Source organism: Podarcis raffonei, chromosome 7 (genome assembly GCF_027172205.1).
Source record: "Podarcis raffonei isolate rPodRaf1 chromosome 7, rPodRaf1.pri, whole genome shotgun sequence".
NCBI lineage: Eukaryota > Metazoa > Chordata > Lepidosauria > Squamata > Lacertidae > Podarcis > Podarcis raffonei.
Genome location: NC_070608.1, coordinates 29,572,159 through 29,599,655, shown reverse-complemented (window position 1 = coordinate 29,599,655; position 27,497 = coordinate 29,572,159). Strand labels below are relative to the sequence as shown.

Genomic DNA, 27,497 nt, shown 5'->3' with positions numbered 1-27,497 from the left:
AAATAATAAATTATTATTATATAAGAGCATAAGAAGTGCCTGCTGGATCAGGCCAACGGTCCAGCATCCTGCTCTCACAGTGGTGAACCCAGATGCCTATGGGAAGAATGCAAACACCCCTCTGCCCATCTGCAACTCCCAGAAACTGGCATCCAGGGAGCTACTGCCTCTGACAATGAAGATGGAACAAGGCATCCATGACTAGTAAGAGTGTTTGTACACAGTTGAAGGTAGAAGTAGCAGAGTGACCTCCAGAATGGTGCTAATATACAAAAATCTCCTGCAATAAAATGCAGAGAAAATGCATTCCAAGCCAACATTGAAATTTCACGCATCGTGACAAAACATGGAATGTAGATTTCAAAAAGCCAAGGAGCAAGTTAGCTAAGCTCCGGACTCTTTTAAACCCAGCATTATTTTTCAACAGACGACCAAAAAAGGATGTTGTCATGTCCAAAGGTTTATTTGCCCCAGATGGTTTCATACAGTCCTGCAGAGATCTTTGTCCTCACACCCTAAAACACAAAGCGACCATTGAAAATTCCGGCACATGAGACTGTGTGTTAACAGCATTAAACAAAGAAGTAGGTGGCACAGAGAAGAACAAAAGAAGCATTCTTCCTACTGAAAGAGCAGACAAAACAAGGCACTTCCAGCAAATAACTGCTGAGCAGAATGTTTCTGAAGATTCCATAAAGCTGACACACTATTATAACATCTCTAACAAGCAAAATACAAAAAGGCACTCCTGTACAAACCAATTGCACCTTCCCTCAGTCCAAAGGTCGAACAAAAAGCACAAAAAACACAGAGCCAATGAACTTGGCACAATATTTTCTTTGTTATAAAGTGCATTATTAGGTTCAACACAAATTTTAAACGAGAGTGAAGCTTATAGTGTGTTCCTGGGTGTACAATATTTTATAAACACACACAAACATAAACTGCAATTAGATTTAGTTATTTAACTGTGCAGAAGTATGGCTTTAATGACTCAAATATCTGTTTATAATATGCATACTTTAAACAGAGCAATTATGCATTAGCAACAAAAGAAAGAGGTAGTGTTCTTTATATAAGGCAAATTTGTTGATTCGGTGATTATGTGGCTGAGTGGCAAAAGTGTAAGGAGATTTAAAGAGATACAGTTAAAAGACAGCTTTTATATTGTTTTCAAGTGCAGATGAATGCCCACAGTGTGATATTTCTTTCCGCATTATGAAAACAAATAACATTCCCATTACTGAAAGGTTTAATTTTGGTACTGCAAGCTTTCCTAGATCATTGCATTATAATTTACATATCACTTATTTACATTTATGACTTTAAAAACCACAATAAATCATATACATTTTCCAAGTCCAGATGGCAGAATTATATTTCCCAGAGCAGAAGTTACATGCCTATATAAAGAATCTGAAAATCCAAATACCAAAAAGCTGTCCATACAAAATGTGAAATATTAATAGCAAGCATGTGATATACAACATGCTACATGATTGGTATATCTACATGTGTGGCATTTATCCTTTATATATGGGTACATCACTTAGGATTCCAACTTGACCTCCCTTTAACCAGAGCTTTTTTATATATTAATATATATCTCCCATAAGGCTAGATAATGGCTGAGACAAAGCAGCACTTATATCCTTCCTATGCCATAAGTTTCTCTAGATTGGTTTATGTAAACATTCAAGCTTCTGCCATCTCAACCTCTGCTTGACAGCTACTATATACTTCTGTTCAATGCAATCCAGACATTGACTTTTTTACACTACTGTAAAGGCAGCTGGTAGCATTTACATGTCTTCATCGGTGGTATACGCTACCTCAGCAACTTCGATTTCTGGCACGTGATTTTCAGCCAATGAACCGCTCCAAGATGTTGCCCGATTCTCTTTCTCAGAACTGTAGAGAAAGATCAATATGTTTGACACACTTTTTTTTTTTGGGGGGGGGATCATTTCACGTCTATCTCACGGTTCTGATCAGCACACTTGGAAAACTAATCTCTTTTACTAAGAGTTTATAGAGGTAGACCCTTGCCCCACAAAATATGCTAAGCCAGGTTGCAGGTTTTGTGTTTTATGCCGTTTTTTTTCCATTGTTTACATTATTAGTCATGGATACCTAGACCTCTGGGTTAAGGTGGATCACAGATGCATGCCTATCAGATCATTTCATGTTCAACCAGCATTATCCACGTGCAGCTTCTTCAGCATATCTCCTACTGAAGAGGTACAACCCTCAAGTATTATCCTTTTAACCTCCGTTTGGGGCAAGGACTTTTTGAAGGGGAGAAAAAGGCAGGAAACCACAAGTAACATAAATATATTTAATATGTGTGAATTGCATTTGGAATGTGAATGGCACTTCTACAACAGCATATCGCAGGTGACTGTAGAAGTGAAAGGCTTTTCAGAAAATAACCTTAAATAAAACATAGAAAATTTTAGATTGTACCTGTTGTTTTCTTCCAGGGCTCCTTGATCTGCCTCTATTGCAGAGGATTCCACTTCTCCACTGCACTCACTCTCTTGTCCTGACAACTTACGAGACTTCACTTTTCCTAAATTTAAATCCCTGTGTAATGAATTCAAGATACAGCTGATTGGATCCAGAATATCACTCTCACAAATGTAAGGAGACTTTCTATTTATAGAAAGAAGAGAATACACAAGTGTCCCCCCCCCAGTGTTTTCTAGGAGGATAAGAGGAAAAGGAGGAATTGGTGAAAATTGCCCCTGCTGCTTCTTCAAATGTAATTGTAGCTCCTGCTAAATGTTAGTTTAGGTCCAATTCAATATAGTTAAGCTAGGAAATAATGAAAAAGCACCTGAGCAGAACTTCTTTTAGAAGACTTTTCTACACATAATTATATTTTCATTCCTTTATTAGGTTTAAGACATAATATTGAAATGACACTGATACTAATTAGCAAATAACTTTCATTTCAAATTGTATCTATTTTGTATTGATGCTTCAGCATACTGTTTATCCATTATGCACTGAAAATATAATTATATTAGATGTTGAAAAAGTAAGTATTTTAGATACTAGAATACAAAATAGGATGCTCATCTACAAAGTATTTTGGAAAGTACAGTATTTTCTTTGCTATGCATTTGGACAGCTCTTAAGGTTTCATAATCAGATTGCATAGTGGTTCTTGAGATGAAGGAGCAGCTTTTTCTCTCTGTTTGGGTAAGATTGGACGGTCCTTTGACTCAAGATGGCAAGCCTTTCAAAACTGCACTGAACCTTTCAAAATGGCACCAATTTTAACTCTGCATTCATTCCCACCCTCCTTAGAATTCCTGGGCAATGTCAGGTACAAGGCCGCTAGTAAGCAATAACTATAAAATTAGCAGCATCATTTATTTCACCAGATTTCAGGTTCATACTGACAGTAAAATAGAAGTCCTCATCCTCAGGATACTTTACTAAGGATTTCCTCTTTGTGAGATTGCTACTTGGAAACTGCTCTCCCTTCCCTCATTCCTATCCAAAGAAATACGTAGTTAAACTGGCTTGCTATATGTGGCCTGCACCAACCCCAATTGTGTCAGAAAGGCTCACATTAAAGTGTTTTAATTCACACAAGACTTTTTATTTCCTTTTTAAATTGAAGCTTAAAATTATGCAAGAGTTACTCTGGGGGTTATCTCCTGTCTTTCAGGAGAGAATTGAGGGTATAACAACAACAAACAAACAAAGAAAGAAATTTTTATTTATACCCCGCCCTCCCCGGCCAGAGCTGGGCTCAGGACGGCTAACACCAGTAAAATTACAATAAAAACATAATGAGGGAGGGGGGAGGAGACCAATTTAAAATACGGGTTAAAATACAATTTAAAATGCAGCCTCATTTTTATAGTAGCCCATAGATCTAAACCATAAGGGGAGGGAAGCATAAGGGTCAGACTGAGTCCAAACCAAAGGCCAGGTGGAACAGCTCTGTCTTGCAGGACCTGCAGAAAGATGTCAAGTCCCGCAGGGCCCTAGTCTCTTGTGACAGAGCGTTCCACTAAGTGATGTCATTTGTGGACCTTAAGGTCCTCCGCGGGGCATACCAGGAGAGGCGGTCCTGTAGGTACGTGGGTCCTAGGCTGCATAGGGCTTTAAAGGTCAAAACCAGCATTTAAACCTGACCCTGTACTCCACTGGGAGCCAGTGCAGTATGGTTGCAACAAAAGAAGTTTTCAGAAATGCATGAATAAGTGCTCAATGTTTTGGGATTAATTTTTAAATTGCAGTCTGGTTTCAAGAATTTTCTGTCCACTTACCCCAATTGTTTCTCTATGGCATCTATGTACACTTCTTTTTCGTTTAGCATTTTTTTCAGAGCTTCCACCTCTTTTTGCTTTTCAGCAAGTTCCTTTTGCAGACGGTAGTTTGTTTCTTCTAGGGTCTCGCAGAAAGCCTAGAAGAAAAATTAAACGATTTTTTGAAGGCAATAGTTTTGTGTGAGAAATGCAAAGACTTGAGACTGATGATGTTCCCCTACTGCAATAGTTTTAATTTTTAGTATGCATAAAAGCACACAACCTCAATTTTATTTCATTGCACTGAACATTTTTATGTGGCAGTAATGAGGTCAAACTGTATCAATCTGTCATTTTTTATGTAAGCAAAAAACAAAACAAAAACTAACCTCATGGTAGTTGACAATGGCTCACAAAGGGACTGTCCTAACCCACATTTCAAAATATTTTCAGAATGACAAGCTGTGACCTACACATGCAGCTGAGAATAACTGCATGACCAGCCACCACAGCTCTGCAGACATGCATCCTGTAGCAACTTTACTATTCATAGCACTGGGACATTAAAACAGAACAAGGAAAATATAAGGGAACTACTATGTCATAACAGAAAAGCATTGCATCTATTGCAGAATCTTATAGTAACAGCATAATCATGATGAAACACAAATAACACATATTGGTTTGAATGTGGCTACTGAGAAAGTCCACCAAAAGTTGACATTTTCTGCTAAAGCTAGATAAAAAAGCATAGGTGAAGCTCACTGTAATTACTTGAGATTACATCTTGGCACACCATGATGCTGTCTTGTTGCCACGCCACATAATTCTACAAATCCCCTCATGGGGCTCAGAAGGTCAACTAGAGATTTTCCCCCCAGTCCCTTGTGACATAAATAAACATTGCAACTATTGTGGAGCCCCCTCCCCCTCAAATACGTTATCTGATGTTAAAAGATTTTATTGCAGAGCTTAATATCCCAAGACTCAACTGCAGCAAAGAGATCAGTACGGTTGCAGTAACAACACCCACTCCTAAATACACTTACTTGGAAGTAAATTCCACTGATTTTAATGGGATTTATGTCTCAGTAAGTATGTTTAGGATTAAGCCCAATTGGGTTTTTGAGGTAGGAGCTTTTGTAGACATGAGTCCAATGAAAGAGGAAGTTGTCTTCAAAAGCTCATGAGCCACTAAGCTAGTTCATCTCCAAGGTGCCACACAGACCCAATGATACCTTGCCAAGTTTCTAAGGTTAATAGTTATGGTACCTGAAAAGCAAACATCCTGCAAAATTGTTAATTGATATTTTGTAGAACCCTGACTGATGTCACAAGGTGTCATTCAAAGTTACTTCCCTTTATTTAAATGGAACCACTTCTCTAATCTCTAAAAGTGTGTGTGTTTAAAACAGGGTAATGGAAAAATTAAACCAATATACACGCCACATTTTAACATTTTTGGGGTGAAATGCTAATAGCTTGCTAGAGGAAATAATATTTGATTCAGTGCTTGGGTACATTGCACATGCTATTGAGACTGTCTCTATAAGCAGTGGATATATTTTTCTTCTTGACTTCCTCTATATTTTTGATAGATATAAGATGTTCTGTAGCTGTGAGCTCTCCTTTACCAACAAAACCATTTGATGCAGAAAATCACAAAGCATGGACTGAGGGCTTACAATTCTTTCTCTTTGAGAGAAAGCCTGCAATTAACATTAAGAAGTTTGCATTTCATAATTTGTCGCTAACTTCACTAGCAAAACAGCCTATTATGTAATTTGGCAGTGATCCTCATTTGGTTGTGTAGCACATTCAGTTAACCAGGCATCCACCAGGGGCTGGTACAGATATAATGATGCCAATCCCTTAAACTATGGGGCAGTTCTGAAGGGACCAGCCATTTACTAGAGCCAAAATCAACAGGAATTAAAATACATCAATGGCATTATACTTTGACTGAAACCAAGTTAAAATAGTTAAAGTTGTCCTCTAAAAAGCCAAATTCAAAACACACACACACACACACACACACACACAGAGCATCCGTATATATTTTGGAATGCTAACAACATTCCAAATGTCTTAACTTAAAAGTACTTTTACCAAGTATTTGAACTGGACATATTAACATAATGTGTTAAGCTGGTTCATATCTGCTAGATGTGAGCCAAAAAAGTCTCTTTGTTCTTCTGCATGCATTCAGCAAATGGTATTATTCTTATTCAGAAAGACTTTTGGATGGGCTCTGCAATATCTGAAAAATCAGATGCCCAAGGAAAACAAATAAAAAGAATGACATACAATCCGAATAAAATATCCTATTTCAGGTAGGAGGAAATAGCAGTGAGACTGAGCAGTGTAACTGATAAATCATAAAGACACACATATTAAAAATATGTGAGAAAGTACTTTAAGCTAAATATAATTAAACCAGCGAAGGAAAACCCTAAAGTATGATACATGCACAACTGATAAAGCAAAAGGATCAGATCGCAGAGGTAGATTTAAAACAATGCATCAAACATGAGTCATCAATAATTATATACCAGGCAGCAGAATAAAACAATATTCAGCAGTCGGAGATTGAGAAAAACCGCAGGAAGAATATGTTCAAAAGAAACTTTGAAATTATTTCCTACAACTTCTGCATTCTTTAGGGATGTGGGCGGTGCTGTGGGTTAAACCACAGAGCCTAGGACTTGCCGATCAGAAGGTTGGCGGTTCGAATCCCTGCGACGGGGTGAGCTCCCGTTGCTTGGTCCCTGTTCCTGCCCACTTAGCATTTTGAAAGCATGTCAAAGTGCAAGTAGATAAATAGGTACCGCTGTGGCGGGAAGGTAAATGGCGTTTCCGTGCACTGCTCTGGATCGCCAGAAGTGGCTTAGTCATGCTGGCCACATGACCCGGAAGCTCCCTCAACCAATAAAGCGAGATGAGCGCTGCAACCCCAGAGTTGACCACAACTGGACCTAATGGTCAGGGGTCCCTTTACCTTTACCTTACCTGCATTCTTTTCCCACCCTCACCTCCCCAGGCTTTCGTGATCTCTGCTCCATAGCTGCCCTGTCTTTCTGCCTTTGGGCTGCTTGTTGTGTAAACATACAGTCCATAGATTATTCATTCCATGCCTTTTTCTATGTGGCAGACATATATATTTTATATCCACCTCAAAGAGAACACATGCTTCTCTTGTTATAAAGGTACCACATGACAAACATCATATGCAACAGGCCAGTTAAGAGTGTTTTAGTCTAACAACCAAATAACTACTTTACACTTACCCTACTCTCTTCAAGGCTATCAAATGGTCCTGGTGGATCATCCAAGCAAAGGAACTCCCTCACTGCAAGACTTTGAAATAATGAAAAGAAAGAAAGAAGTTGGTCTCCAAACAGAACAGCCTAAAGTCAGTGAGAAACAACACAAAACACAGTATTTCTCCGAAAATGAGCAAGTTTGTTTTTATTATAACCAACGTGTAATGTTTCAGTTAGCAGGTATAAATAAATGTTTTCCATACCATTTTCACCCTCCCCAGCAATGGATGCCTGTCTAGTATAAAATGAAATTATTTAAAACGAAAGACATTCAGGGTGAGGATTTTTTTTTAAGTTTAATTTATCCTGGATTTTAAAATCCGATTAACTCCCCAGTAAAAAGTAAATAAATAAATAAATCTGAATTAAAATACAGAATGACAACAGCCAGGAGTAAGGGAACCGCTAACTAATCCCATGTCCCAGTGAAGGCTTAGAATTTGCATTTCTCAAATAGCAGATTTCTCTATACTGTACTACTAAATTGCTTTTGAAACATGAAAACCTTGCTTTTCAAAACAAATGTAAGAAAATAATAGTTGCTTTATGCATACAAAATAGGATGTCTCCCACACTCAAACTGAAGATTAATAAAGATTGTCAATAAGCCTTCACCCAGGATTATCGTCTTATCTGTACACTAGACATAACTGTCTGCCTACTTGTTTGGGGTCAATAAAGACTGTTCAAAGGGGAGACGATAGAGAGGCTTGTATAAACCGAGCAAGAATGACTTGCACTGCTGTATTCTGGAAGATGGCTTCGATTTTTTCTCAAGCCATGTGTAGCCCATGTAACTACAGTGGTGCCCCGCAAGACGAAATTAATTCGTTCCACGAGTTTTTTTTCTTGCGAGTTTTTTGTCTTGCGAAGCACGGTTTCCCATAGGAATGCACTGAAAATCAATTAATGCGTTCCTATGGAGACCGCCTTCAGACCAGGTCCGGGGACAGTCTGTCCCCGGACCTCTTCTGAAGGCAGGCCGGGGGAGAACGGCAAGCTCCGGGGACAGAGGTGAAAGGGCAGCGCTCCTTCGCCTCTTTCCTTGAACCTCTTCTGTAGGCAGGCGGGGGGAGAACGGCTTTTCTTCCCACCTCCAGCCTTCAGAAGGCTGTTCTGAAGACTGGCGGTGGGAAGAAAAGCCCTTCTCCCCCCACTGGACTTCAAAAGAGCTGCGGGAAGTCCGGCGGGGGTCCAAGGGATTCCCTCACCGCCGCCCGTGTTTAAAAGCACTCTGGGGAAAGCAGCGAAGCGCGCTGCTTTCCCCAAGCGCTTCTAAAGGCGGGCGGCGGTGAGGGAATCCCTTGGACCCCCGCCGGACTTCAAAAGAGCTGCGGGAAGTCCAGTGGGGGTCCAAGGGATTCTCTCCCAGCCTGCCCCGCTCCGCTGAAGTTTAGAGGGAGCCTGTGGGGAAAAACTCAAAAAAAAATTCGTTTTGCGAGAAAGGCCCATAGGAAAATTTGTCTTGCGAAGCGGCTAAAAAATCAGAAAACCCTTTCGTCTTGCGCGTTTTTCATTTAGCGAGGCATTCGTCTTGCGGGGTACCACTGTACTCCTAAACTGTCTCTTTTCCAGCGTACTTTTGACTAGCAGAAGTTTGTTTGTTTATTAAATTTGTATACTGCCCTTCATTTGAGGATCACAGGGCGGGTCACAACATAAAAATACAAAATGAGAACACAAAACATATAACAACACAAAGACAAACTAAGTTGTATGTGTCAATTGTGTGGAAGCATCTCTTTTGAGAAGATTAAATTAAGGCTTCAACCAAACATGCAAACCAATGTGCCTGCTGCTTTAAATACCATAAATATAGAGAACACTTCACATTGCAAATCATTTTTATGAAGGAATTCCTCTCACAGATTTGCCAGTTTACATATGCAAAGTTTGTTTGTTTGTTTTGAAGAAATCAACAACGAAGGACATTGAGCTGCTGGAAATTCTGGAGCAGCAGTCCACACGGGTTGGGCCTAAAGAAGCTTGATATTATAAAACATGAAGAAAGCTTGTGGAAAACTGTTCTAACATCACATCTGTAGAATTTCCAGGTTCGTCAGTGAGTTTGTAAGCGAGTGAGAATGTGTCTTTTCCTCCCATAACATCTATTAAATGAACTGTCTAGAAAAAACAGGAACAATGCTTCTTTGCTTCATTTGACAGTTATATCACACCCTTTCCAAACAGTTTTATTTACAGCAGAGCTTCTCTTCATGGTTGAACTGCTGTTTTGAAAAGATGTGGAATGAGATCGCAAATGGCCATCCTCAGAACAGCTTATTATATGAAAGCATTGTTGCCTTCTCCAGCCTTGATTTCACTTGTTCTGTACCTCTTGTAGACCCCGTTATTGAGTTTAAGGACAATTTTGGCAATATTAAGCTACAAAATGTGAAAAATACTACAAAATGGGTATCTTGTGACTAATGGCATAAAGCTTTTACGTGGAAGAATGATGATAAAAAACATATAACCACTGAATCCAAGCACTTAATAAGATAAATATCAGTTGGTTTTGGGTAGCCTTGGGTAGCCTTTTTTTGCTATGATGCCTTTGGCAGCTCTAATAGACAAGTACTATATGTGGTTGCAGTTAAGAAACAAAGTTCTTTGTGCACTAGTGGAAAAGGGGGAGATTCAAGTGTAGGGTTTTGTTAAGTATATTCTCAACTGAGGTTGTAATAACCTAAAAATATACATTGATCTGTGGCCAGAGGCAGTACACCTTTCTGAATACCAGATGTTGGAGACAAAATGCAGTACAAAACAGAAGAGTGCTGCCTTCGTGCAATACTTGAGAGTTTATTAGAACCAGTTGATTGGCAGCTGTTGGAAACAGAATGCTGGTTATCTGTTAGATGCAGGCTGGAGCAAGTCATTTCTTATGCTCCTATGTGATATTTATATGATGAGGATTGTGATGCAAAAGTTCATTCAAATGCATTTAGAACTTTAATGGAAGCAACAGCAATATTGGTTTTCCTCTCCTCTTTCCAAACCATAATGCGGTGCATGTGGGGAAGGGAATTCCATCTTTAACTTACAGTTTTTGATTGAGCAAAGCTGTTTACACAGACTCAACTAAGCATTACTATTTTAGCTCTATTGCACTAAGATGGGCAATACTGATAGCAGAAAGTATGCTTCTTCCACAGAAAGCTGCAACGAGAGAGCAGAAAACGCACATGCACACTTGCCCTTTATGAACAGCAGAGAACTAAATCCCTTTTTAGATTCTCCTCCAGGACAGGGTGGAGCCACAAATGACTCCGGCCCAGCCTGTCAGAAGAATAAGTAATCCAAGCATCTGTTTTACAGGTTTAACACCTTTCTCCAGTTTCCACAATATGCAAAAAGAAATACTCATGAGCAAATAAAAGGGAAAACACAGCTTGCACAATGTGTATTTCTGATATTCATTGTGAACTTATATCCCTATTAAAAATCATTCCAATGAGGATGTTACTTTAGGATGCAGTTTTACTGTACTCTTATTCATGGCGTTATATAATTAAGGATCTCACTAACAAAATCCTGTTTAATATTGGGGCAAGAGAACTGGTTCACAGAGTCTTGAACGAGTGTCGCTGCTTTGCATGTCAGGAAGAAACCATTAATGAGAACATTTATTCTTGCCTAAGAAGCTCAAGACATCTTGAAAGAATTTGGAAAACTCTACATACTAGTCTATTAGCACTGCAGTGCAGAAGTTAGAAGCGACAGAAAAATATGAGTTTATTTGTTGCATCTCAGTATGTTTTAGGTTGCATTTTTTTATATAAAAATAAAATCACACACAAACATAATTGCATCAACACTATGCAGTACAAGCTCTTAGCTGAACACTAGGTCTACAACCTATTGTGGAGGAGTTCTATATGGTTGTTCCTGTCACAGCTGCAGCACAGAAGGCTACAATTTCTGTGAGAGACTCCCAACATGCTATCAGATGGCACAAACCCTCTAAAGGACAAAAGTTCAAGAAGTTCATATATAACAGAGTTGATAGGAGGCACTTCCTGCTAAGAGGCACTTCTGTCACTACTTTTCAGCTGTTATATTGAAGCAGAAGTAGCTAACCCAGGGGTCTGCAACCTTTAAGACAAAAAGAGCCACTTGGACCCGTTTCCGAAGAAAAAAAAACTGGGAGCCCCAAAACTCATCATTATAAAAATAACTTTTTTGTCACTTTTTAAAATTATTTCTTTGTTTGACCCCTCAGTATTACTCCTCCTCATAGAAATAAATGTTAAATTAACAAGTTACCTTTTTTTGTGTGTGTTCTTCACTCCCCTTCAAAACAGTGACCAGTGTACATGCCCCCTTTCAATGCAGTGACTAGCGTACATGCCCCTTACAATGTAGCGAGCAGGCGGGCGGGAAGGTGACGTCAGGACGGTGCGTGACTAACGCACGCACCGCCCCATGTGACGTCACAGCCAGTACAGCGCCCGCCACAGTGGGGAGTGTCGGGGCGCACAATGCGCCTCCTCCCCTCGCTAGTATCTGCCCCGGAGCCGCGGCAAAGGTGTAAAAGAGCTACATGCGGCTCCGGAGCCACGGGTTGCAGACCCCTGAGCTAACCTGTGCTCTTAAGATTATGCCCAGCACTAACCATTGGCAACAACAGGAGAACAACTGCTTAGCCACTCCTGTATGAAATGTTCAACAATAGTGAAAAAGACAAATACCCCCCCCCCGACCAATTTCTGATCCATTGAGAAATTGTCACGACTTGCAGTCTAGCCCACCCAACCATTCAGGATTGTGCTATAATTACTCATCCAAAACCAGCCACCATTAACACAAACACACTGAAATGGAACATTTCAGTTTCAAGGTTGGCATTTAGAATTCAATGTACTGCCAAATAGCACACTGCTCATAACATACGTGGTTCAAGATTGCATAAAACTGGAGATTCTATAATTAAAAACAACAACACATGGTTTCAATTGCAATGCCAAGCTCTAAAGCATTCATAAAAGAGTATCTTCAAAATCACCCATCTTAGAAAGCATATAACAAATACAGGCAGAATCAAAGGCATTCCATTCAAATCTGCATTTTAGAGGGTTTTTAAAAAACCTTCTTCTTATATGTATTTTTAGAAACTGAAAAATAAAATTAACAGATAACCCCCATATTGTAACTCCACATGCTGAATACACAATGCCAAACAGCCAACAGCAGATTTTTTGTATATTTAAAGACTTTAACAACCACCTTCCAAATACATTGCTCTCACAGTGTGATGTATAAGGATAATAAATAGAACATAATACTACATAAAACTAGAAAATTTAAACACAGTTAAAGTACGCATCAACAATTAAAGCACAGCAGACTAATCAAAAATGAAATGAAATGAAATAAAAGCATCTCAAAAGTTACCTTAAGAGTTATGTACTTCTTGGGTGAGGCAATTCCACAAATGTGGAGCCGCTACTCATAAGGCCTTGTCTCTGATATCTGTCCATCTTATTGACCACCCAGAGATCTGGGTCTCAGAATTTGGTCTCAAAGCTTGAGCTGTCTCATACAGGTGCAGGCAGTCCTTTAAATAACTTTGATTCACACCATTTAGGGCATGGTTAGGGAAACTAAGGCCCAGGGGCTGGATCCGGCCCAATCGCCTTCTTAAAATGCATCTCTGGGTTATTTGTGGGGCCTGCCTGGTGTTTTTACATGAGTAGAATGTGTGCTTTTATTTAAAATGCATCTCTGGGTTATTTGTGGGGCATAGGAACTTGTTCATATTTTTTTCTTTTCAAAATATAGTCCACCCCCCCCAAGGTCTGAGGGACAGAGGACCAGCCCCCTGCTGAAAAAGTTTGCTGACCCCAGATTTAGGGTATCTTCTAATCTACACAAATACATTCCTGACTTCCTTTGGCTCTTTATCTGCATCCCAATTGTGGCAAATCCTGTAATTTAGACAGATTGCCACCCTGCTAGCGACTAGATTGTTATAGTCTGAAATATTTTAGGCGACTTGGCGTATTAGACGACCCCCCAAATTGGCAGCTGCAATTTTGGGGGCGGGGTTCATCTTTTTTAAAAAAATTATTTTCAATGCAAAATCATAATAAAAATTACAAACATTAAATCCAAAATAATACTATACAAACAAGAAAGAAAAACAGAACACAACAAAGAAAACAACAAAAAACAAAGACAAAAAACCAAAAAAGCACACATCTACAAATAAAACCATACCGTCATTCTAATCTAGTCATTACATACATATATACATATTGACTTCCTTCCTTTGTTCTAAGACCTCAAAATTTTTACTCTTACTAAATTGTTGTGTCTAATGTAAATTACTTCAATCTTTGTACTTTTTTACACCATTTTTCTTTTTCTTTAACCCTGTAAAGCATCATTCATTACATACCGATATGCTTACTCCAGAACAATGTTTTTTCATATACTCTTTAGCACATCCCCATTCTTTTAATAATTTCTGGTCCGATTGTCCCCTTATGAATGCTGTGAGTCTTGCCAGATTTATATATTCACAAAATTTAATTTGCCATTCTTTCATTGATGGAATTTTTCTCCCTTTCCAATTTTTTGCTATAAGCATCCTGGCAGCTGTTGATGCATAAAGGAATACTTTCCTTTGATTGTCGGGAAAATCGTTTGTGATTATACCTAAAAGCAATGCCTCCGTTTTTTTACTGACAGATATTTTAAACATCTTTTTAATTTCTTCATATATTTCATTCCAAAATTGTTTAATAGGTTGGCATTCCCACCAATTTGGGGGTTCGTCTTTTAAGCCCAGTCGCCTAATACGCTGGGCAGCTCCGCGCCGGGAGAAAGCCACCCGGCGCGGAGCAGAGCCCGCCACCCATACCCGGCATGTAAGACAACCAAAATCTCTTTTCCGGGGTTAAAAAGTCGTCTTATACGCCGGAATCTATGATACCAAAAAAGAGCAACAGCTAAAGAGGGTCTTATTCTTTTGTTACCCTGTTAAGATAATCCAATTGGTAGAAGAAGGAGAGAATCACATACCAGTTAGCAATGTCTTTGTGAGCTACTAAATTCTGTAAGAATGCTTGGAGTCCCAGCTGTCTATCTTCCAGAAAATCAGGGTTGTAATTATCCTTGAACCAGCGCTTTGGTGGTAGTGCCAATCGGAAACCAGGAAACATATCTTTGAGCTGAAAAAAGCAAACCAAGTAGATAGTAAGGAATTACACTTTCTGCGTATAGTTAATATATCACTAAGGTGTTCATTTTTTCCTTTGCTTTTTATCTATTTCTCTCCCTTTGCCTTAGATTAATGTGCAATAGGTTCTTTTGCTGAGATTTTCTCAGCAAAGGGAAGCAGGTCAAGCTGATTTGAAGAGTAGCAACAACATATCAAATGCAATACCAGTGCCCCAATACCTGGAAACAACCACTATCTATTAATTCACATATAGTGAAAATTTGGTGCTTTTTCAAAAAAGCAAAAAATTGTGAAAATTTGAGCCATGCCACTGCACTATTCCTCTGGCTTCTGTGGTACAAACAAATGGCTAGTCAAGAAACACATTATGGGAATGCATCTTGTTAGAAGAAGGTTTACAACAGAGCTCTGAAGATCTTTGCCACGTATTGTCAACTCAATCAATTAACCATCAACCATGCTAAGTCCAAGATTCTGATTTTCTCCAGAAGCCGGAGATTATACAAATGGAAGCTTGGTGGAGCAAGCTTGGTGTTGTTTTTACTTGTATGGGCCTATGGCCGTAATAAACGATATCTATCTATCTTTACAACAATAGGCAGAGATATATGAATCTTAGCAAATTAGCCTTCTCTTGATTAAGCAAGGGGTAGCATTCAACATTAATGAACATGGAAGTTAGGCCCATTCATTTTTAATGGGTGTACTCTGAGTAAAACTTAGTTGAGTGCCACCTAAGATTTTGCAGACCAAACCGGGGGGGGGGGTGGAGAGGAAGAAGGTAACCAGAAAATGTTAAAGGGCTTGCAGGTATTATTTTCAGGTGTCAAATATGCAAATCACCCTGTGATCTTCAGATCAAGTGTGGTATAACAATTCAATAAAAAAATGTAAATAAATATGGCTCTGGAATGGCTTTCCAAATACCATTTAAAAGTAGTGCTTCTCAGTGAACTTACTAGTTCTATGGCAAAGCAATTGCTTGTTTTTCTCATTCTAACTTTTCAAAGTTGGAAGCTAAAATGTTAATCTGGTACATTATTAGTTGGAGATCAAGAATTATATACCTTGTCATTAAGCCTGGAGAAGTCCGTATACCTTCTAAAAACTACCCAGTTTTCCTCTGGATTTTTCTTTACAAGGATTTTGTAAACCTGTTAAATAAAAAAAACTATTAAAGCAGTTTCAATAAGTTGTGTGAGCAGTTTACTTATATTACACTATAATTACTAGGAAGCTGACATAACGCTTGCTTCCTTTCTGAAAAAATAGTTATCAAAGTTTGCTAACGCATATATATTAACGTATAAAAAATGAACAAGTATCTCATGCAAATATAGAACTGGTATTGTTTTACTGTTCCCAGGAGGAACCAATTCATGGAATTTAGATTTTCTATTTTAAACTATTTTCACAAACATAGTGTATTTCAACAACATACCCTGATCCTACCTACATTTAGTCACTCATCCCAGCTCAGGCGGAACTAGGTAAGGGGGTGACTTGCCTCTGTTCCAAATTCCAGTTGCCTCAATCACATGACCTACCAATCGAGTGGAAGTTAGACTGGCCGAAAGGGTAGTGCAAGTCATACAGTTATAAAATATTGTTTTTCCTCTGTCAGGCTTGGGCTGGCTCTGCTCCTGGATTGAGTTTGGAATGGGGTAATTTCTGCCACCCTAATTTATGCTGGGTTCCTATAGTTTGGCTTGCACTGTTAATCAGAATCAAGTCTCAAAGATCTGAATACAGTATTGCTTCCCAGTAAATTAAGGTTAGGATTAAAAATCTAATGCATATTCAAAGTATAACCAATGAACGTAATTTCTACTGAAACATTATGGTACATTGCAATAATCTGTAATAATAATTTATGATGACTCAGATGAAAGGGAGAACTTGTTGGACTATACCCAACTATTTGGTATCTAAACCACTGGTGCCTGCATACGTCATGTTCTCCTTCTGTGATTTCAGTGCAGTCCTATACAGTGGTACCTCAGGTTAAGTACTTAATTCGTTCTGGAGGTCCGTTCTTAACCTAAAACTGTTCTTAACCTGAAGCACTACTTTAGCTAATGGGGTCTCCTGCTGCCGCCATGCCGCCGGAGCACGATTTCTGTTCTCATCCTGAAGCAAAGTTCTTAACCTGAAGCACGATTTCTGGGTTAGCGGAGTCTGTAACCTGAAGTGTATGTAACCTGAAGCGTATGTAACCCGAGGTACCACTGTACATGTCCATCCAGAAGTGTCCCACTGAGTTCAATGGGTCTTACTTCCAAATAAGGAAGTATATAGGACTGCAGCCCAAATTACCATAAAATTCCTTTTCTGTGTTGTTGTTTTTTTTAAAAAAGTGTTGTTTACACAGAACAACCACCTCAAAAACACAGCCTTGGTTATCCTCAATTGCTGAATCCAGCTCAGACTGCAAAAAGTAATTAACACCGCTTTATGTAATTCCAGCCATGCTGAAGCTACCCATGTGTATAAAGCTGAGCAAGGTTAAAATTTGTAGAACTGAAAGCATTTTTTGTTTTTAGTAGCTCAACAGTGCTGGAATCAGCAAGTTTTATACAAGTACAGATGGCTTAATTAATTAATTAATTAATTTCAAGTATTTATATTCCACTTTTCAATAGAAAAGATGACAAAGCAGTTTAGCGGCTTATAAACAACCAACCAACAATAATGGTAAAACAATAGAAATACTGTATGGAAATTATCAGAGCCCATAAATTATACAATATATAAAACAGCAAACCCTATGACACAGAATTCCACTCACTCAATACACTTGCACCCGCTCAACTTCTATGTCTGCTCACACATCTGTACCTCAATCCATCTACTACACCTGCACACATTCACCCACACTCACACACTCCACAACTGCGGATCTCAGTAATCCCAAGTATATACACAAAGGCCAGACCACAGCACTGGTAGCCGGATACTATGTGGCAGTCATTGTCCAGAATATGTGTCAAAAACAAGATAGGAATGGGGGTGAGGAATCACATAGCATGGAAATGGCATCTAGCAGGCAATTCAAGAGCCATTTCAGAAAGCCAGCGAAGAGTTCCGTTCACAGTACTTACTGTGCAGCGTGATTAGTATTTTTTAAGGATTCTGTGAATCTTTAAATGATGTGCTACTAGTCAAAATTTCTGAAGAAAAAAGCACAACTTACAGTGAATTTTGCCCTCTCTTCCATCACCTCATAACCTAGTATCGTAGGCGTAGCAGGCCGATCTTCCCAGCTCCCAGAGTTTATGTTTTGCTCACTATCTTCCGATGCTTGAGTGCAATATTCCATAGATGTGTTCGTACCTATAAATTTAGTCCTAACAAGCGGACTATTGCAAGGAGATGAAGTGGCACCAATTGCATCAGGGACACTCCTCTTTTTAAAACTACTGATAGAAGATTCCTCTAGCTGTGCTTTTGAAGAATCGGAACATGTTGAAATGCTCCCAAGAGATGATCTTCTTTGGTTTCTATTCGTGGTAAAACTAGTAGAACTTCCTATAGGTATTGGAACAGGAACATATGGAGTAGCCATCCTTCATTAGCAACCGTAAGAAAGCTTATACTTCTTGACTGTAGAATTTATGGAACTCTCATTCACGTTCCCGTCCGCTATCTGGAAATAAGAGAAAGTAGGTTTTCAAACAAACAAAACTGTTTATAGAGGCATTCTCATAACCTTATTTAAAACATGGAGATTCCCCTCAATGTCTGTATTAAGCAACAACACAGTATGAATGGCTTTATAAAGAAACGAAAACTGGAAAATAATTTCACACAATCAGAACGTAACTTAGGGTTGCTAGATGTCACAAAGTCTTACAAAATGCTTCAGTAAATTCTCACACCCTAATCCTGCCTGGTACATCCTTCTTAACTATGAGGTCATCTTCTGCTTCATCCAATTCAAATTATTTTAAATTCCTGCTACTGTCCTCATTTTTCACATGGTCTAGTCCTTCCCCTGTCCACCCCCTAATATTCTTGAGAGGGTCTCTTCTGCAGTCTTCAGAGAGTAGCTGGAAGTGGGGAGGCACTCTGCAGTTTGAATCTGAAATTTTAGATGCACTAACAAAATTCCCTGTCACAAAATGCACCTAGAACAATGGGAGCTTTGAACACTGACTAGCATATGCAGAAAGCAAAATCATCCAGCGTAGATATTTTGATAAGATGCTGAGTAAAGCGGAAGTATGTTCATTTTAAATGAGCTGGCTATCTGATGTATTATTTAATATAGTTCTACTACATTTCACTGCAAGACTCTTTCCATCCAGTGAAAACAGAAAACAAATGAACCTGAGTTTCTGAAGGATAGTTTAACATTTTAATTTTATCCACACTTTTAGTTTCATGCTTTTTGGGGAAAGCAGAAGTTATATAATTAAACAGTATGATTAGCAAACGTAAAGAAGAATAAGCAGCCACACTGATGTTCTTCTCCAAAGTGATGATCTCCTCACAATGATACTACAGAGACTGGATTCCAGGATCTCTGAATCATCAAATGATATTCAACAGCATAAATTATATCAACCAAAATTCCCACTTAAAACTGGAAACACCTGTAATCCAACTACTACATGGACTAAAAAGTCAAATAATTTGAAGGTTCACTTTTATAGTTTTCCCAACTCAAGGACTGTATTGACTTAACTGCAGGAAGTAACCTTCTTTATATTATTTTTTATTACATTAATTAGTTGCTTTTTCTTGCCAAAGGCAATTCAAAGTAACTTATGGGCAAATGAGCAAACAAACAAAACTCCAATAGATACATTTAAACCAAACCAAATCAACTTTAAAATAATACATTAAAATACATTTCAAACACCTACAAAAGGCCAGTCAGAGGTCAAAGGACTGGTTAAAGAGGAACGTTTTTGCCTGGCGCCTAAAAATCTATATTGATGGCACCAGGTAAGCCTCCTTAGGGAGAGCATTCCATAAACGGGGAGCCACCACTGAAAAGGCCTGTTCTTGTGTTGCCACATGAAGAAGGGCCTCAGATGATGATTGCAGGGTTTGGATTGGTTCATATGGGGAGAGGTGGTCCTTATGGCATTGAGGTCCTGTGCCACATAAGGCTTTATAGGTCAAAACCAGCACTTTGAATTGGGTCTGGAAACTAATTGGCAGTCAGTGCACTCAGGTCAGGATTGGTATTATATGTTCAAACGGTTTTGCCCCAGTGAGCAACCTGACCACTGAATTTTGCACCAGCTGAAGTTTCTGAACCATCTTCAAAAGCAGTCCCCAGTATGATGCATTGCAGTAATCTAACCTAAAGGCTACCAGAGCATAGACAGCAGAAGTCTGGCTATCCTTGTCCAGATAGGAGCATAGCTGAGCCACCAGCTGAAGCTGATGGAAGGCACTCCACGCCATTGAGACAACCTCAGCCTCAAACAATAGCAATAGATTCAGAAGTATCCCCAAGTTATATACCTGCTCCTTCACAGGAAGTGTAACACCATCAAGAGCAGGCAATATTTTCTTTACTACAGTCGTACCTCATTTTGCGGCCGGGATCCATTCCGGAGCCCCAGCTGCTAGCCAAAAAGGACGCAGGGTAAAGCGCTGTGTCTGCGCATGCGAGCAGAGCAGTTTGCGCTTCTGTGCATAGCGCGATTTAGCACTTCTGCACATGCGCGAGCGGCAAACCCAGGAGTAACCCATTCTGGTATTTCCGGGTTTGCCGTGGACGTTTGCGGAGGTATCACTGTATTTCAACCTAGTTATCTATTTTTAACCCATTCTCTCTCAGCTATGATTTCTCTTTTCACCACCATTTTAGTGCAAAGATTAATATGGAAGCAATTCGCTGTTGTAACTGTAGATTCAACTCAGTAGCAGCAAGCAGGAAAAGGTGCGCTCTGCACCTGACAACTGACTGCTGTGTAGTTGCTGCTCCTTACTGGCAGGGAGAGGGGATGTTGGCACTGTGGGGCACATTAGCAGGAGCATCAGAGCGGCTCCACCAGTGCACTTTCACAATGTTGATGCCCCTGTCAACTTGCCTCCTCCTTCCCTGACTCCACTACAGGGATGTCATGTGCACAGTGCTTCCCTTTGGCAAATACTGAGTTCCACCTACAGCCATTTACTCCCACACTAATTTCTGCAGCAAAGTACTTTACTCCCTATTGAAACAGCCATAGGAAAGAACAGGGCAGAAGGAGGTATTGCAGTTCCTCTTTGATTTGTTCACATTCTGGAAAGGCATGTAAAGACTATCCCACAGTACAAATTCCTTGCTGTGAGGGAGGGAGTATTATGGATGAGGATACTTAGCTCAACTATTCCTGCCCAGAAGAAAAGAAAAGAGTTATACTCTGTGTGGTTTACATCTGACAACAGTATTTCTACTGCTGTACAGTAGAAATTGTTTTTAAAAACACAATGCTAGCAGCCTGTCCAACAGTAATTCTAGCACTAGGCTACCAGTCCTGATGCACCCAGATCAACAGCAATGGTTACTAAAATCTGCAGGTGAAATCCTTCTTGTGGTTCTGTCACTACAGGAGTCCTGCAGTGGGGCATGACAGAGCCTTGTCCATGGTGGCCCCTCAGTTATGGAATTCCATCCCCCTTGAGATAAGGCAAACACCATCCCTGTATTTTGGCACTGCCTAAAGCATACCTTTTTGCCACAGCTTTTGTGGAAAGTTTAGGGTAGTATTTCATTGGCTATTTAGTAATATTTCAAAGTATTATTAACTCTTGTGTTTCAGTTGTGGTTATAAATGAATGAAGCATAAGTAGTGACATAAGCTTTCCTGGACAAAAATCCATTTCATTTGATCCATGAAGTATTAACCTAGACTGGCAAAGATAAATACATAACTATAAAGAAAAGAAAAACCCTACATAGGGCAAAAAGCCAATGAAAATCAAGAGACCGTCTGTTTGTTAGATTTATATCCCGCTCTTCAACGTGGTGATGGGCAGGGTGCAACCCTAACAAGCAAATAAGCCAAATCATTACTCGAGATGTTTACCAGTTTTTGCATATTCAGTTGCCAGTCCCGTGCATCTGACGAGGCTCCAAAGACCACAAAACTGTAGACCACAATAAAGCCCTTTCGAGGCGCCACAAAACTCTCTCGCTCCCCCTCTTACTTTGGCTCTGGCCATTAGTTATTACTGGGGCGCTGAAGCCGATTCCTCGAACCGCAGGGAGCAGCAGCCTGCAAACTATCAGCGAGCGAAGGAAGGAAGATTTACGAAGGAAGATTTGTGAGCAACATTCTCCCAGGCCCACCTTCGTTTCCTCGGGGTGCAGTCGACGTGTGAGCCCCTCACCCTCCACCAGGGGCTCGGGACCACCGTCCCCTCCGCTCCACAGCTCAGCCGGTGGAGAAGGAGACTCGCGTTCTCAGGGTCGCGGGTTCGAGTCCCGCGTTGAGCGGCAGATCCCTGCCCCGCAAGGGGCTGGACAAGATGACCCTCGCGACCCCTTCCCACTCGACGATCTTCGGTCTGGGTCTGGATCTTACTTACGCGACGCCTCCTGCCCTTCGCCGGCCGCCCCGGCCCCTGGTCCTCCTTCCCCCGCACTCCGCTTGGCCAGGCGAGGCCAAGGCGCTACAAGGACGCGCTCGCGGCAAAGACTACCTGTTGCGCGCCGGAGGCACCCTCGCCGGCCGCCCCTGCGGAGTCCCAAGACGCACGAGCCGCCACAAGCCGCCGCCACGGTTCCTCAGCCCGTCTCCGACTACAGTTCCCGGCGTGCACCGCGGCCAGACCTGCTCTGCCCCCTCCGCGGACAAAACACCGCCGCTTGAAAGAGGGTAAAAAAACTTCAAGTCCCGACAAGCAGCGCGGCCAAGCGCGCGACCCGTGAATCGGCGTATTCTGGAAAAGCTGGCTGAAAACATTCCACCTTCCTTCCGCCACCTGTTCCCGCATAGCCTGCTGGGATTTGTAGTTCTGTGGGGGGGGAGAGAGAGGTGTTGTGCTACTTCAGGAACAGGTGGCGAGAAAAGACTCGCTGCGCAGCTCAGACTGGCCTAATGCGGTGTGTTTAACCAAGGGAAGCAGATCCGGCTTTAAAGTTCGCGCGGCTGGCGGCTGTACCCTAAATTCACTTGTCCGCTGGGGAATGTCAGGAAAAGTGTCGCGTCTCCATGTTTTCCTGCCTGCCAATCAACTGCCGCCCCCGCAAAAAGCAAACAAACAAGCCAATCCTCGTGATATTTACTTAAAGTTTCCCGACTGCAATCCTAAATGAATGCACTTACCTGGGCGCGAGTTCCATTGATCCCCAATGGGGCTTAGTTCTGCGTAGGCAAGTACAGGATTGCACTGTCATGCTTGGTTCTTTTTTTGTTTTTTTTTTTGTTTTTTTAACTACCTAGGTTCGTTTTAAGCCCACCCCTTTAAAAAATAAATAAACCAAGAAGCTAGAAAACAAATGGATTTGTTTAATAGTGGTGCCCGCTCATAACTTCTGCAAAAACTGAAAATTCCCTTTGCAGCCTGAGCTTCATTTCGATGAGAGAGCAGAGTACTGAAGGTGTCGGTGCTTTTGTAGTATTTTCTGTATTAAGTTTAATAATAATAATTTACTATTTATACCCAGCCCATTTGGCTGGGTTTCCCCAGCCACTCTGGGCAGCTCTGAACAGAATATTAAAAACACACTAAACATTTAACTTTAAAAACTTCCCTAAACAGGGTTGCCTTCAGATGTCTTCTAAAAGTCAGTTGTTTATTTCCTTGACATCTGATGGGAGGGTGTTCCACAGGGCGGGTGCCACTACTGAGAAGGCCCTCTGCCTGGTAAATAATATATTTAAATAATATATGCAGCAGGTTCCCATAAATCAGAAGCTTTGGTGCTTCATCCTAGGCTGTTGGCCATGCCAGCTGGGATTCCTGGGAGATGTACTTCAGCAACTTCTGGAGGACCAAAGGTTCCTCATACCTGCCAAGGAGGGAGCCACTCCACCCTAAGATACTTAGCCTTCAGACAACTCACAGTGCTGTCTAAGTCTTTGGTGTCTCCAAAAGTGAGACTGCCTTACTTTATTCTTTCCTCTCTCCTGCCACTTCTCCGTCCCTGACAAGTGATTTCATAACTTACACTTGAACTAATAATAATAATAATTTGTTATTTATACCCCGCCCATCTGGCTTTTTTCCCCCCAGCCACTCTGGGCAGCTTCCAACCGAATATTAAAAACAATACAGCGTCAGACATTAAAAACTTCCCTAAACAGGGCCGCCTTCAGTTGTCTTTTAAAAGTAAAATAGTTGTTTATTGCCTTGACATCTGTTGGGAGGGCATTCCACAGGGCAGGCGCCACTACTGAGAAGGCCCTCTACCTGGTTCCCTGTAACCTCACTTCTCGCAGTGAGGGAACCACCAGAAGGCCCTCGGCGCTGGACCTCAGTGTCCAGGCTGGATGATGGGGGTGGAGATGCTCCTTCAGGAATTAGGAAACTGAATTTCCTAATTGCCTATTCAGGGAGCTGCAGTTTGTGCCTGCAGTTCTTTATACACATCCTTGGGGTCCTTCAAAGGCCTTCCCTGGCATCCATAATGTCTTTTTGCTGCTCCACCCACTGAAATTTGGCTTCAAGAAGCATTGTGTTGTAGCCAATAGAATAGATTGTGGTGTGTGTGTCATGCCCACAAGTGTTTCTCTGGTTTGCACACATGCCCACAGGCTCCAAAAGGTTGGTAACCCCTAAGTATACTTCCAACCAGGCATGTAAGGGTTGCACTGTAAGAAACCTAACTCTTAGTATTCTTTTGTTAGGGCATTGGTACTCATTCCCAGCAGTCAAGCTGGCACAACTCATAAAGCTATATCTTTTCCTGTTCTGCTTTTGGTCTTCATTGATTTTTATTTATGGCAGGCTTTCTGTGAAAGCAGCTTCATTCACAGCTGAGTTGCGCTGTGAAAATGTTTTGCTAGAGCTGTTAACGTAAACACAGAAGGACAAATGGAAAATTAAAGTAGAGCTTGCTTTTTCTTGGAAAGCAAGATGGAGCCACCTTGTGGTGATGACATTCATTTAGCAATTATTATGAGCAATGCTTGAGCTGTCATCTGATTTTGCAGGGTTCCATCCCGGTAACATTCATCAGATGATCTTAGCTACCAAAATCTGATTCGGTTCAATTTGTTTCTTTGTTCTGCATTTCATTGCTCTACTGTTCATCTTCCAAAACACAGTCAGTATATTGTTAACACCTCCAGCTTTTCAATTCCTTTGTCCACAAATAAAAATGTTGGTGTTCCTGTACAACAAGGGTAGCCCAGATAGTGCCCTCCAGATATTGTTATACTACAACTCCCATCACAGCTGACTATTGGCCATGCTGGCTGGAGGTTATGGGAGTTGTAGTCGAAAATATCTAGACGGCATCATGTTGGCTATCCTTGCTATGCTACCTTGCATTCTGCCCATGCTCTGCATCAATAGAAAAAAGAAGCAACAACAAATGCTATGGTAGATAATTGTCCATCCAGGAATACCAAAATGGCAGCACCCGATTAGGTCAAGAGCCTTATGTTCTTAAGAGATGCCCCTTGATGGAAGGCCTGCTCTGTGCCTGGAGCTGGAGTAGTTAATTCCTGCCACTGCACTGTGGCTTAAAAACAGATAATGGGGGTGAGGATGAAATTTGCCCCCTCCTAGTCCTTGACCTGGCTGGCATGAACCATCAGGATTTAGACCTTGCAGTCGATCTGTTTCTTCATGCCCTCAGTGTGGTGTAGTGGTTAAGAGCGATAGACTCGTAATCTGGGGAACCGGGTTCGCGTCTCCTCTCTTCCACATGCAGCTGCTGGGTGACCTTGGGCTAGTCACACTTCTTTGAAGTCTCTCAGCCCCACTCAACTCACAGAGTGTTTGTTGTGGGGGAGGAAGGGAAAGAAGAATGTTAGCCGCTTTGAGACTCCTTCGGGTAGTGATAAAGCGGGATATCAAATCCAAACTCCTCCTCTTCTTCGTCTTCTTCTTCTTCTTCTTCTTCTTCTTCTTCTTCTTCCACTTAAGACTGCATTGTGAGATAGAAATGACAATAGCATAGATAAGAAGGAAGTCAGCAGAAATCAAGTTGCCGGTAATTAACAGTGCACAGCAAAAAGAAACACCTCCACAGTTTGAAGAGATTCACCGTAAATTAAAACAAGAGACACTGAATTGCAAAGCAGAGGAAGCAAATATTTTTATTAGACTACAAACTGAAAATGCAATAATCCATTGGTCCTATTGGAATGCTGTCCAGGTAAAATCCTTAATAATCTTTTTTTTTTAATTTGAGAAAAATAATTTTCAGTTCAGAGAATGTGGGATTCAAATGAAAAATCTAAAACTGTGCCTCTTCTCTGAGACAGCTGCTTTACATCTGTCACTATATGTAAGGCACTGGATTTAAGGCTTGTTCCTTTAAACAATCTGACTGGCTCTTTCTGGAATTGTGTTGTGTATTTGTTTTGCTTTTTATGTTGTGTAATCTGTTGCTTTGATTTTTTTTAAAGTGAAACAATTCTTAAGAAAATCTTCTCACTCATATTGATTCAATTTAGTTCCAGTACAATACTTCTGGAACTGTGAATTTAAAAAAGTACCCCCAAGCTGGTAAATTGTCTTTATGAGTCAATTTTACACACCCTGGTTAGCGTAAATAACTTACCGTTTGCTCAGTGATTGTAGTGTGGGAACTTATCTGTGAGAGGCAGATAACTGCAACCTCCGTATTAACAAGAAAAGTACTTCTTTGCAAAGCACGTGATTTATGTGGAATTCACTGACACTCACTTTTATTGAGCCTCAACAAAGGATTAAACCAGTTGTGTTTGGACCATAACTCCCTTCTTCCCTGACCATTGGTCATGCTTCTTGGGGCTGATGAGAGTTGGAGTCCTCTCTAACCACATCTGGAAGACCACAGGCTCCCCATCCCTGGATTAAATAAGATGAACTCTCAGAGGATAGGTATATCCATAGTTTCTAGGCATGATGCCTAATTAGAAGCTCTGAGCTTTCTCGAGACATTCATTTAGCCACTATGGGAAAGAAGGTGCTGAAGTAAAGGGAGCAGCAAGCCAGACACCTCTGGAACACTCAAAAGCAAGGCATGATAAGGGCCAGCTCAAGACATTTTGGCACCTGAGGCAGACCCCAAAATGGCACCTCCCTCCCTGCCAGGGAAGAAGGGATTACAGAGGATCAGGAACAAGTGGGGGAAGAAAGATCTGCTGCCTCTATGGATCTTGCTGCCTGAGGCAGTCACTTCACCATGCCTCATGGGTGAGCTGGCCCTGGATATGATATGATTATATATATATTTTTAAAGAATATTTATTAAGTTTTCCATTTTTTAAACAAACAAACAAAAACAGAACAAACAAAAACATTAAAAAAGACATGCAGTTCATAAATCATACTTTCCAATAACAAATTTCTCAGACCTCCTCGTACTTCTCCTCCTCGTATCCCAATTAAAATTATTTGTTCAGCAAATCCTTCACTTAAAGCATTACAGCTTATAATATTACCTTGTTTTTCAAACACTTTTTTCCCATCTATATTCCTTTATATCATTACAGCTAGAAACCACTCAATTTCAATCCAACACCATTTAACTTTCCTTAATTTTGCAATATTTCTGTAAATAGTCCTTAAATTTCTCCCAATCTTCTTCAGCCGACTCTTCTCCCTGGTCAC

At 40.6% G+C, this 27,497-nt stretch overlaps 1 protein-coding gene across 5 annotated transcripts; it reads right to left on the bottom strand.

Moving 5' to 3' along the window:
• Window positions 1-444: 444 nt before the first annotated feature.
• SNX16 (sorting nexin 16) lies at window positions 445-22,558 on the bottom strand. 5 transcript variants are annotated; one of them, XM_053395756.1, is made up of 9 exons: window positions 22,428-22,558; window positions 17,974-18,426; window positions 15,848-15,934; window positions 14,621-14,769; window positions 7,556-7,625; window positions 4,290-4,426; window positions 2,467-2,586; window positions 1,833-1,911; window positions 445-515 (listed from the first exon to the last, which is right to left on the bottom strand). In XM_053395756.1, the coding sequence occupies exons 2-9, from the start codon at window positions 18,343-18,345 to the stop codon at window positions 462-464; spliced, it is 1,068 nt and encodes a 355-aa protein (XP_053251731.1). In that variant the 5' UTR covers window positions 18,346-18,426; window positions 22,428-22,558; the 3' UTR covers window positions 445-461. The 5 variants fall into 5 exon arrangements, with proteins under 5 accessions (XP_053251731.1, XP_053251734.1, XP_053251733.1 ...); XM_053395759.1 differs by lacking the exon at window positions 22,428-22,558 and adding an exon at window positions 22,314-22,418; XM_053395758.1 differs by lacking the exon at window positions 22,428-22,558 and adding an exon at window positions 22,075-22,307.
• Between the last annotated feature and the right edge of the window lie 4,939 nt (window positions 22,559-27,497).

Bases quoted from the DNA above. Each gene is read 5' to 3' on its own strand.
- SNX16 (XM_053395756.1), bottom strand. From the start codon at position 18,345: ATGGCTACTCCATATGTTCCTGTTCCAATACCTATAGGAAGTTCTACT. The intron at 14,770-15,847 runs GTATATAATTCT...TGCTTTTTTCAG, and splicing joins TCTCCAGGCTTAATGACAAG to CTCAAAGATATGTTTCCTGG. The intron at 7,626-14,620 runs GTATGTGATTCT...ATTATTTCAAAG, and splicing joins CACAAAGACATTGCTAACTG to TCTTGCAGTGAGGGAGTTCC.